The sequence below is a fragment of the Phacochoerus africanus genome, chromosome 13 (genome assembly GCF_016906955.1).
Source record: "Phacochoerus africanus isolate WHEZ1 chromosome 13, ROS_Pafr_v1, whole genome shotgun sequence".
In the NCBI taxonomy this organism is placed as follows: Eukaryota; Metazoa; Chordata; class Mammalia; order Artiodactyla; family Suidae; genus Phacochoerus; species Phacochoerus africanus.
In genome coordinates, this window is record NC_062556.1 from 21,904,377 (window position 1) to 21,917,175 (window position 12,799).

Sequence of the window (12,799 nt, forward strand, 5' to 3'; positions counted from 1 at the left end):
CTCCTGTTTTGTGCTCCATTTTGTAAACACCTGTAATCAATTCTCTACTTTAAGTCCCGTTCTGACTGAAATATCTAGAGTTGCTTCCGCTTCCATGAGCAAGACTGAGTGAATCATCATCAAAGATGGGGAATCACAAGCCGTATTAAAAATGACAGTGATGAAATTAGAACACTCCCTAACACCATACACAAAAATAAACTCAAAATGGATTCAAGACCTAGATATAAGACCAGACACTATAAAACTCTTAGAGGAAAACACAGCCCAAACACTCTCTGACATAAACCACAGCAACATCTTCTCTGATCCACCTCTTAGAGTACTGACAACAAAAAGAAAAATAAACAAATGGGACCTAATCAAACCTCAAAGTTTCTGCACAGCAAAGGAAACCCTAAACAACACAAAAAGACAACCCACAGAATGGGAGAAAATCTTTGCAAATGATGCAACTGACAAGGGATTAATCTCCAAAATTTATAAACACCTTCTGCAGCTCAATACCAAAAAAACCAAACAACCCCATCAAAAAATGGGCAGAAGATCAAAACAGACAGTTCTCCAAAGAAGACATACAGATGGCTGAGAAACACATGAAAAGATGTTCAACATCACTCATTATTAGAGAAATGCAAATCAAAACCACTCTGAGGTACCACCTTAACACCAGCCAGAATGGCCATCATCAAAAAGTCTACACACAATAAGTGCTGCAGAGGGTGTGGAGAAAAAGGAACACTAGTACACTGTTGGTGGGATTGTAAATTGGTGCAACCACTGTGGAAAGCAGTATGGAGATGCCTCAGAAAACTAAACAGAGAACTACCATTTGATCCAGCAATCCCACTCCTGGGCATCTATCCAGAGAAAACCACGACTTGCAAAGACACATGTACTCCAATGTTCACTGCAGCACTATTTACAATAGCCAAGACATGGAAACAACCTAAATGTCCATCGACAGAGGAGTGGATCAAGAAGATGGGGTACAGGAGTTCCCGTCGTGGCGCAGTGGTTAACGAATCCGACTAGGAACCATGAGGTTGCGGGTTCGGTCCCTGTCCTTGCTCAGTGGGTTAACGATCCGGCGTTGCCGTGAGCTGTGGTGTAGGTTGCAGATGCGGCTCGGATCCAGCGTTGCTGTGGCTCTGGCGTAGGCCGGCGGCTACAGCTCCGATTGGACCCCTAGCCTGGGAATCTCCATGTGCTGTGGGAGCACCCCAAGAAATAGCAAAAAGACAAAAAAAAAAAAGAAGAAGAAGAAGATGTGGTACATATACACAATGGAATATTACTCAGCCATTAAAAAGAACGAAATAGCAGCATTTTTTGCAACATGGATGGACCTAGAAACTATCACGCTAAGTGAAGTCAGCCATACAATGAGACACCAACATCCAGTGCTTTCACTGACATGTGGAATCTGAAAAAGCGACAGACTGAACTTCTTTGCAGAACAGATACTGACTCACAGACACTGAAAAACTTATGGTCTCCGGAGGAGAGAGTTTGGTGGGTGGGGGGATGTGCCTGGGCTGTGGGATGGAAATTCTGTGAAATCAGATTGTTATGATCATTATACAACTACAGATGTGATAAATTCATGTGAGTAACAATAAAAAAAGTGGATGTGATAGCTTTATATCCTAACAAGTTCAAAATACAATGTATCTGTATTTATTTTAGCAGTAAAAAGAGAACAATGGAAAACATTCTAAAAACATGACATTTGGAATCTATCTTCTATATCTGCCAAGTCAATATTGGATCAATGTCACTCTGAATATGAATTAGAGGTCAGAACTTTGATATCAGCAAAAGTGGCATCTTTGATTGACCTAAGAGAGACTGTCCTTTTGCTTGAGGAATAATGGATGCAGCAGTACAACAACAGTGACTCCTGCAGTGGAATTTAGGGAAAAAAAAATTATAATATACAAATTTGACTAAGTCAAAGGAAATATAGATTATACCCTAACTGAGGTCTGAAAAGGCATGACCAGAGAAACTGAAAGAAGTAGTAGCTCCTTGAAGACAGAAATTTTATCTATTTGGTTCACTAAAAGTAGGTAATTTCAGGCACAAGGCAAGCATTAAAAAATTGTTGTTGTGGAGAGAAGACATGTATCATGTAACTGTGGTAGGACACTGGCATGGCCAAGTGCCAATACTCTTCCCTATCCATCCCAACGGAAAAGTTCTACTGCCCACTCGGACAGTTCAGACAATACATGCTCATGGTGACAACCTCAACAATTCGAAAAGATTTCATCAAGAAGAACGCTAGGATAAAATCACTCTAGCACCTACCATAAAAAAATAACAGTGGTTAGAAGGACTGAACAAATCCTCATTTTTGGACATTTGTTTCCAACCTTTTCCTATCTTAAACAATAGAGAGAAACGTTACCATATTATACTCCTTTGGGCACTTGTCTCACTGAGATAAATTCTTAGATATAGGACTGCCAGATCAAAGGCTGTACCCTTACATAGTGCTTTGGACACAAATGACCACACTTCTCTCCGTGAAGGTATATTTTTTTATAGCCTACAAAAAGTGTGGTCTTTTTTGTCCTCACTGCAAAACCAATGTATACAAGAGTAGAAATGGTATACAGTAGCCTGGCCTAAAGGGAAGAAAAAAGCTAGTCCGGGGCTACAGGAGAAGCCTACTGATGAAGAAGAAAGGCAAAGAGAATTAAGATTTATCCTACTTTACTCCTCTATTCCCACTTAGCTTGGAGAAGTTGTATATATTCTCTTCTAAGAGTAGAAAAGACTAGAATAGAAGAGGACAAAGTAGTACACGTCTAGCTACTTGTCTCAACCAAGAAACATCATAAAGATCTGTCTCTTGGATTATCTGATACTTATGATGTTTGCCCCCACTTACCCTGCGTATCCCCTTTAGTTTACTTTTCTCCTGAAGCATCACCAGAGGCTGTAAAACAGAAGCCTTGGTGGATGCAGCTGAATTTTGACTTGCTTGATTTATAATCCACACAGGGTAGCAATTCTTAAAATCTGTGTCTTCAGAAGGAGCACACGCACTCCCGGTCATCACCGTTCCTGGCATTTACCTTCTTGAACTTCAGGATCTTGTTCAGGAAGATGCCTGCTTGGCCCTGGAGGCATCTGCATTTGCTACCCCTCACATAAAAGCACTATGAGAATATCAAATACCATAAAGTAGCAGTTTGGCAGATACCATTCTGCGTCACTTAATAAGCCTGGAACTTAAGGCTAGTCTTAAAGGGAGTTTATTTCTTCCTAAACTCAGTATCAAAGGGAATCTTAAGCAACAAAGTAGGACACAAGGCACCAACTGTTATTTGCTACTTGACTTAAATGAGGCTTTCTTTTACTTTCAGAAAATCATCACATTTCTCCTTACATTGCCTCTACTTCAAGACCCAAAACCTTCAGCCCTCTTAGCACTGCTAATGCCTGCAGCCACACAGTATAGTGGTTCATTAAGAGTAAGGCTTCTTCTCACAGATTGCGAAAACAAACTTATGGTCACCAAAGGGGAAGGCAGGGAGGATAAATTAGGAGTGTGGGATGGACAGATATACACTACTATACATAAAACAGGTAGACAACAAGGATTCACTACAAAGCACTATATTCAATATCTTATAATAACCTCTGATGAAAAAGAATAAAAGTATATATGTACGTATAACTGAATCACTCTGCTGTAAACCTAAAACTATCACAATATTGTAAATTAACTATACTTTCATTTAAAAAAAAAAAAAAAGGTAAGGCTTCTAAACCAGACTGCTTGTTTCAACACCTGGACTAGTTAATTACTGAGCTGTGTGACCTCAACTAAGCTAACCTGTTTGTGGCTCAGTTACCTCCTCTGTGAAACAAGGAAAACAGAAGTAGTCAAAGTAGTTAGAACAGTATCTGGCCAAAGGTACACACAACATGTATACAATATATTTGTGTACTATGTTATCTGTGTATGTATAGGTACACACACACAGAATATACTGTATATATTAGATATAATAAATGTAAGATATGCTGCAATAAAAAATATTTAAGTATAGATAGAATGGCAGTCCTCACTTTGCATAGTAGTGTGAGTCCATAAAAATGCTTGTGAAAGCTGAAACTATGCAAAACAATCTTAATAATCAATAGGAAAAATTACCATCGTTTCATGACCTTTAAAATTTTCTGTCGAAACAGTAAAAACTCCCAGTTCTAAAGGTATAGAAAAAATAGTAAAGCTAATATTTATGATTTTTCCACTACAGTTGATTTACAGTGTTCTGTTCATTTCTACTGTACAGTAAAGTGACCCAGTCATACACACGTACATATTCTTTTTCTCACATTATCCTCCATCATGTTCCATCACAAGTGACCAGATATAGTTCCCTGTGCTATACAGCAGGATCTCATTGCTTATCCATTCCAATGCCATAGTTTGCATCTATTAACCCCAGACTCTGAGTCCATCCCACTTCCTCCCTCTCCCCTCTGGCAACCACAAAGCTAATAGTTTTAAGGATACTGATTTAGGAGTTCCCATCGTGGCACAGAAGAAACAAATCCAACTAAGAATGATGAGGTTGCGGGTTTGATCCCTGGCCTCGCTCAGTGGGTCAAGGATCCAGCATTGCCATGAGCTGTGGTGTAAGTTGCAGACGTGGCTCGGATCTGGCATTGCTGTGGCTGTGGAGTAGGCTGGCAGCTACAGCTCCAATTGGACGCCTAGCTTGGGAACCTCCATACGCTGTGGGTAAGGCCCTAGTAAGACAAAAAAAAAAAAAAAGGATACTGATTTAAAACATTAGCAACACTGAAAAATGAGGTGTTTTATTTCTTTGAAACACTTTTTTCAAGAGGCATTTGAAAAGTGGTTGCCCTCTTCTCAGAGTGACTTAGGTTACAGAGTGAACTTTCTTTCTATGCTTGGCAAATGGTTATATTATTCCTCACTTAGTCTAGATAACGCAAGCACCTGACAGCACGGGGTGTGACTGCTGAGGTCCTTTCAAAACCTAAGAGTCTGTGATAGTCAAGATGGAATAGAATAAAAGAAACATGAAGACTTACATTGTATTGATGATTAGCAACAGGTTTGTAATTGGTTGTCACGACTTTGTCCAGTTGTTGTGAGAGCCTTACAGGTTTAGAAGATTCTTCTATTTGTAATCTGAAAAACAGAAGGCACTGTTAACAAACTTGTTTATTACAGTGAAACTTTATGAATTATTCCTGTTGTTTTTCTTATTCAAGATCTAGTACTTAATATGAAAGGAAGATACTGGCCTTAATTCTTCAAAAACACACTCAATATGTATGACTCCAATATAGAAATCAGATCATAAACTAAACACACAAACCATTTCATTTTAATTCTACAACGTCCTTCTAAATCTACACTATACAGTTAAACCTAGGTAACTTTTAAAATGAAGAAGCTAATCAGTTTTAAATTCCTGGAAAAAAAAATCTTCATGTAAAAATGAATTAAATTACAGGGTCTAAAACTAATGAAGGTATTAATTCAAAACTTCTATTCATTTGGTAAGAGAGAAATATATGATAAAAAGATGACACACCTGCCCTCAGGATCCCAGCGGCTAGCAGCTGCTTTGCTGGACAGTGCAGGCAAATAACATTTCCATCATCACAGAAATTTCTACTGGACAGCATTCGTCTACAACTATTAGAGGACTCTAGCCAACTAAACTTAAAAAATAACTAGAATTCCCTTGTGGTGCAGTTTGTTAAGGATCTGGTGTTGTCACTGCAGTGGCTTGGGCTGCCGCTGTGGCATAGGTTCGACTGCTGGCCTGAGAACTTCTACACGCTATAGGCGTGGACAAAAAAAAAAAAAAAAATTAAAAAGTAACTAAAAATACCACTTCTGCAAAAGAGCTATAAAATAAATATATGACACTACATACAGCAAAACATAACATTTTTAACTAGTACACGTCTGAGAAGATTTTGTTTTGGACTAAACAGTATCATGCCCAGTGACTCACATTCAATTATTTCTTTATTTATGTGTATATGTATCTGCACCTGCAGCACGTGGCAGTTCCTGGGCCAGGGACTGAATCTGTACCAAAGCAGCAACCCAAGCTGCTGCAGTGACAACACTGAATCCGTAACCTGCTGTGACACAAGAGAATTCTTCATTTGCTTCTTATTTTTAAAATTAGATTAATTCTTTTGGTTTATGAGCGCAGCAAATAAAACAAATTTTAAGAGGAAAAAAGCACAGCTTTCTAAAGAGGCTATTTTTAAAGGACAGAAGGTATCATTTGTACCTTTAGACTTCTCATCAGCAAGATATCAGAATATAAGACTATATTCAAAGCACTACAGGAAAAAAAAATTGCCAAGCATGTCTAAGTAAATTATAATCGAAGAATGAGAGTAGAAGGAAAGTATCTTTGTACAAAAACAAAGTTGAACATTCATAGATCCCCACAGGGAGAACTATTCAAGGACTTCCTTCAGTAAGAAGTAAAGTGAACCCAAAAGAAACCAGTGGGATATAATAGTCATAGCAAAGAAACTGAAAACCATGTCATAAAACTGCATACAAAAAAAAGTGTTGTTTTTTTTTTTTTTTCCCTAAAGAGAGTGGAACTAACATGAAAGATGAGAAGAAAGAAATCAGAATGAATGCATTTAAGATTTCTGCATGTTTTCTAAATTTCTGTTAGGCATCTTATCACTTTTACCATGAGATAAGGAAGTATACTTTCATAAAGGAAAAAGAAATATCAAACTAAAAGGTTAGTTTGAAAGCCATAAAAAATTGGTCATTTATCATGTATTACTTCTTTTAATGGGACTTCAAATTCTTTAATTCAACAGAATAGGAACTAAAAATAGTTTTCATCTGAAATTTTTTCAAAGGGAATAAAAACAAAGGTACCTGCTTATACAACATTCTTACGATTTAATTCCTTGGATGAAGTCATTTCTGTTTATTTCTGCCTATTTTTTGGTACATAATACCAAATTCCTCAGAGGATATTAGATATCTACCAATTGTTTTTCTTTTTTTCTTTTTTCTTTTTTTTTTTTTTTTGTGGCCACACCTTTGGCATGGAGAAGTTCCTGGGCCAGGGATTGAACCCACCTCCACAGCAGCGACCTGAGCCACAGCAGTGACACCAGATCCTTAACCCGCTGTACCACCCGAGTACAGTCATTTCTGTATTAAAATATAAATATTTTAATTCTTCCAATTATTTATAAGTCATATATATTCTTTAAATACATAAATCATTACTTTATGAAGTATAAAAAAAGTACTCTAGAAATGTCTTTAGAAACTTACTGTATATGTAAACATAAATTGTATGTGCTTTGTTTTTCATGTGCTAAATAAACTTTCTATGAACAAGGAAGACGGCACTAGTTAGACTTCTAGAAGAGAGACGTCCACCCAAAGGTGGACTTGGGCTTACAACCCTTCAATGGCCTCTTAACTGTTCTTGGGGGACACACAAGCTCCTTTCCATGACTGCATGTCCCTCTGGGATCTATTCTGTGCATATCTCTCCAGCTTAATACACCCTTCTCCCACGTCTGCATCCAGCTGCAGCTGTGCTACAACCAGACTTTAGAAGGGCCCTCTTACTGGAAATCATCTGTCATATGCTTACTGGGTACCTATCTCTGTGAAGAAAAAACTGGCTCTGGTGGAAGACAACTGTTAAACAAATGTTTATCTCTAACCAATTATCTGCAGGACTAAGGAGGGACGGGGTTGGTATTATGACTACTGACCGTGTGCTGCAAAGAAGCAGGACAGTTCCTGTTTATAAAGAGGTAAGGCAAAAAAAAACTGGCCAGAAATGACTCCACCGAATTGAGATGTCTCAAAGGGACTAAGAGATAAACCTTTAGAGAGAAAAAGTGACTGAAAATAGATAGAAGAATGTTTACAAAGAAGTAGACAAACCAAGCATGTGTAATGCTTTGAGCTAAAAAACCAAAAACCAAAAAAACAACACTTAACTAAGTGGCAGTCTGTTTCTGAACACCTCTCTGTGTTCTAACCTTAGCCCTATCCCTTAATGCAATCACTTCTCAGGGGTCTGTTCTCTCTAAATGATAATCTACCTGTTATGCTGCCACTAAATTATCTTTCCTGTTTCAATCACCTCACTCCACAATTCAAGCAGGGAGGCATGAGCTAGCTTCCTCCTTCCATGCTAAATGATTATTCCATTACTTCACAATTTGAAAATTCCTTGGGGTTTCAGTTTGTTTAGGGAAGTATGTCTTTATAGACGGCAGCTTATTCTTGTCATGCTCTTGTACTAGAATTTATTTCCAACCACTGCATCTTGATTCAGGATTATGTGGCATACATTCCTTTCAATTCTAATGAAAGAGTTCTAAAAGCCAATTTTATCATCCATTGAGTGCCATGCCATTTGCATCCTCAAAGTATTTAGTCTTTTAAATATATAAAGGAAAACAATGACTTAACTTTTCAAAACTAAAGAGCTCATATAAAATTTAACCTTTTTATTATAAATTTCGAAAGTCAATTCCAAGGGTTTTATTTTAATTAAAGGAGGCTACCTTATGATTCAAAACTCAAAAGGTTAAACTATGGACTGAAAATGTAACACATTTTTAAAGAACTAAATCTCAAAATACTTTAATTAATCTGAATAGTTTAAAATAATTTAGCAGGGTTCTTTACTTAACACTAAATAATTCATTTAACATGATCTCATGAAGTGTCAGAACAATTTGCAACTCCATTTCACCACCCAACAATGTACCAAATTCAACAGCCCTGACCTCAACATGGCTTCAAAGTCAAAATATGGTTTAGCTGGGCTTGTAAAAAAACAACATAATTTGGAAATACTTGGTTTGTACAGCTGAACAGCAAACTACATCCCAAAGTTTCAGGCTGGACTCTGAGGAAGCTAAAAGTTTTACTATCACAACCATTAAAAAAACGGCTCAACTTTTTCGGAAAAATTTAAAACATGGTGTTATTTTCAAGAAGTAGTAATAGGGAGTTCCCTCGTGGTGCAGTGGGTTAAGGACCTGGCACTGTCACTGCAGTGGCTCAGGTGTCACTGCTGTGGTGCAGGTTCAAACCCTGGCCCAGGAACTTCCACATGCTGTGGATGTGACAAAAAAAGAAAAAGAAAAGCTCATTGAGTTTATTTCAAAATTAGCAGTTCTCTTATAATAACTATAAACAGACTATAACCTTTAAAAATGGTGAATTTGGGTATACTTTGTTTTACACCTGAAACTTATGTAATATTGTACATCAACTGTATCTCAAAAAAAGTAATTCTCCTTGATGCTCATTAATCTTTCAACTCGACCAATTCTACACACGCACAAGCACAGGCAAAGAAGAGCACTTTCTCCTTTGTAAAACTGACAAAAAGATGCCTATTAAGTCAAATATCACTGGTCAGTAGGCTATAAATCCTGGTGCACAATCATCCTTCTTAAAGTTACTTAAAAAGATCTTCATTATACTTTACTAAGATTCATGTGCTATAGTGGGAATTCAATTCTCAAATTCTTTAGTATATTTTCAAAATTAAAATTCATTAAAAGTCAAATTCTATTGCTCTAAGCTGTTGGCAGATTGGGGAAGAGAGGTCTACAAATTTTAGTCAGTAGATCCTTCATTTACCTCGGTGCTAAGTACAGTGCCTCTTATGTAAAAGTAATTCAATAAATATCAGTTAAGCAAATGAACAAATGACACCTTTACTGGACAACTAGATCACAAAGGAAAGGCCAAATCCCATATTAACAAATGCCTGATTTTATACATGGCGACTACTCTCTTGCCCAAGTGAAACACCCTGATACTGCCTTGCTAATCTGGTTATCGACTATAAAATTTAACCACAAAAACAGTGACGAATGTTTCCATAAGCAACTGCCAATGTAGAAGTCATTTTATAATGTAAATATCATTATTTTAGCTCTCATCTATCCTTTGTACTCTAGCTGCATTTGACTGCAATTTATGCTATTCTTAAAATGACAGCTTTCACAAAAGAAGGTCAATTTTCTCAAGATGTTGATTTCATTTTTGAAAGAGAGAGAGTAAAGCAGTGAAGGAGGTAAACACTGCCTTCCAAGGACAGAAGGAGGCTGACATTTGCAGGGCGAGAGAGAAAAGTCTCCCAGCAAGTAGAAACAGGAACTTCCTGTGACGAGAGCACACACGCTTGGCCCAAAGTCAGACAACGAAAACTGAAGTTTCAGAAGGCCCAGCTTGGGAGCAGGAGGACAGAAGGCTGGGAGAAAGGCCAGGTGAGGTAATACCCAGGTGTGTGCTGAGCTGACTGACTAATGCAAAAAAATGTTCTAATGATGCCTAGTGTTAAGACATTTACAGCAAGTTTTACCAGGACAAAGAGAGCTTCTCAGAGGAATAGTAACAGTAGTAAATGTTAGTCAGAATGTGGATGCGAAAAAATTTTAACATTTGCAATTGATAAGTAATCAAAATATATCTGGCAGGACTACTAGAATAATTATAGATATTACATATTAAAATTAAGTAATTTAAGTATCTCTTACAAATATTTGCTAATTATTTGTAAGCTTCATGAGAACAGGGACCTTGCTCATATCCCTAGGGCCTAGAAAAGGCATGCAATTTAAATGTGCTGAATAGATAAGAAAAAAGGATGAGAGGAAGAAAAATTTTAGGTTGCATTTATTTTAGGGTTGCACCCATGGCATGTGGAAGTTCCCAGGTTAGGGGTCAAATTGGACCTGTAGCTGCCAGCCTATGCCACAGCCAAAGCAACGCCAGATCCGAGCTGCGTCTGCGACTTACACCACAGCTCGAGGCAACACCAGATCCTTAACCCACTGAGCAAGGCCAGGAATCGAACCTGCGTCCTCATGGATCCTAGTCAGATTCGTTACCACTGAGCCACAACGGGAACTCCTCGGCTCCTGCATTTAATCAGGGATGGTAATTTGGTTGTCCAATCATAAGATTTACAGTAATAAATGCTAACACTTGAGATCTGGCATTTAAGAGAAGAGAGTGTAAAATAAATTAAGGTTTAATTTTCACTCTGTAGGAAATACCCAATAAAGGAAAAAAGTCCATTATCTACTTGCACTGTCCAGTGCAGTAGCCACTAGCAATACACAACGATTTAAAGTTAATTGAAATTAAAACCCCAGTTCCTCAGGAACACCCATCATCGTAACTGTTCACACACTGGGTAACACATACACATATAGAACACCCCTGACCCTGCGGGTCGTTCTACTGGATAGCGCGAAAGGATCACAAACGAATGTCTACACGGGTCTGTAGCACAGCAGAGAGTAACAGGGAGAGATGGGGGCTGCGGAGAAACAGAAACAGAGCTGTGGGCAGCAAGCCCTCAGCACCAGCTGACTGTTACTCTGCAGGAAAGCAAGACCATGACCACCAGGTCTTCCAACTGCGTAAGAAAACGCAGAGTCAGATTTTTATGTGAAATCATTTATTAAACACTGCCAATATAATACAATTTTTTAAAAGGTCAATCCTCCTCTCTCCCCAAGCAAAACAAAAACCCCTCAAATCCAAAAAACACAAATACTAACCCTATCAGGCCACTAGTTAGCAGCCCTCTGATCTATACACCTGTATCCCAGGGGCCTTTTGTTTGTTTGTTCGAAGCAAAGCAGCAGCAAAGATTTAAGAATTATAACTAGAAACAGGAAAGCCATGACACAACTGCATCATAACCAACTGGCATCAAGACCACGCGGATTTGTGGAAGGACCAGCAATTTTCAACTGCCATCCCACGCCGCCATCCTGAGATCCATGGGCTGGCTGATGGGCTCGCCTAGACTGCTCTTAGGGGAGTGCCTTTCAGCTGGTGCTCGGACTAAGAGTTGACTATATCTCCTATATAATACGGCAAGCTGTTTGGTTTTGGCTTTTTATAAAACTAGCAATTTCAGGATTCAACCTCACAGCTTCCTCTTAAGGAAAGACTTAACACTGAGTTGAAGTCTTCTGCATGAGAATAGTATAATTCAAATTGCTAATTAAGTCCCAGTATAAGGGTGACTTCCTCATGATCACAGAGCTTGTCAGAGGCAGAGAGGGGGAACCCCCCCCACAAGATTCCTTGTCCCGTGCTCTTCACTTACATCACTGCTTCGTAAATAATAATGAAGCAATCCAGATGTCTTTTCAATGTGGTAAATATATACTATCTCAATTAAAATTTTTTTTTTAATTTTTTTTAACATTTTTTTGGTCTTGCCTGTGACATATGGAAATCCCCAGGCCAGGGATGAAATCAGTACCACAACAGCAACCCAGACTGCTGCTGTGACAATACCGAATCCTTAACCTGCTGTGCCCCAAGGGAACTCCATGCCCATTTAAACTATTTATAGCTATTTAAGAAAATATATTATGTCCAAAATATGCCCATTATGTTTGTTAGCAAGTTGTCCAGAGGAACCTACACCTAGCGACGGAATGCTGATGTGCAATGGACTTTGTTAATTCATTAGAAATTAACAGACACCCACAAGGTTTCGGTACGTACTGAATAAGGTAAAATAAATCGCAGTGTAATAAAGACATTTTATAGGTGTCTTGGTATTCTTTTTTAATTGCTGCCTAATTTTTATTTTTCACTGAAACCCTGTAAGACTGTCAATCCCTTAATTTTCACTTCTCCAGGAAGAGCATAAACCATCAACATTCCAGAGAGTTATTTAAGCTCTGTTGGCTAATGACAAAGAATTTCTGCTCAGTAGACCAAAAA

General features: G+C 38.2%; 1 protein-coding gene across 1 annotated transcript in view; it reads right to left on the reverse strand.

Annotated features, from left to right (window-relative positions):
* The window catches only part of GTF2F2 (general transcription factor IIF subunit 2), a 151,477-nt gene that overhangs the window by 25,124 nt on the left and 113,554 nt on the right, over positions 1–12,799 (reverse strand). The window contains exon 6 of the mRNA XM_047755778.1: positions 5,083–5,182. Coding sequence (XP_047611734.1) covers positions 5,083–5,182 — 100 coding nt within the window. The remainder of the gene's footprint in view (positions 1–5,082; positions 5,183–12,799) is intronic.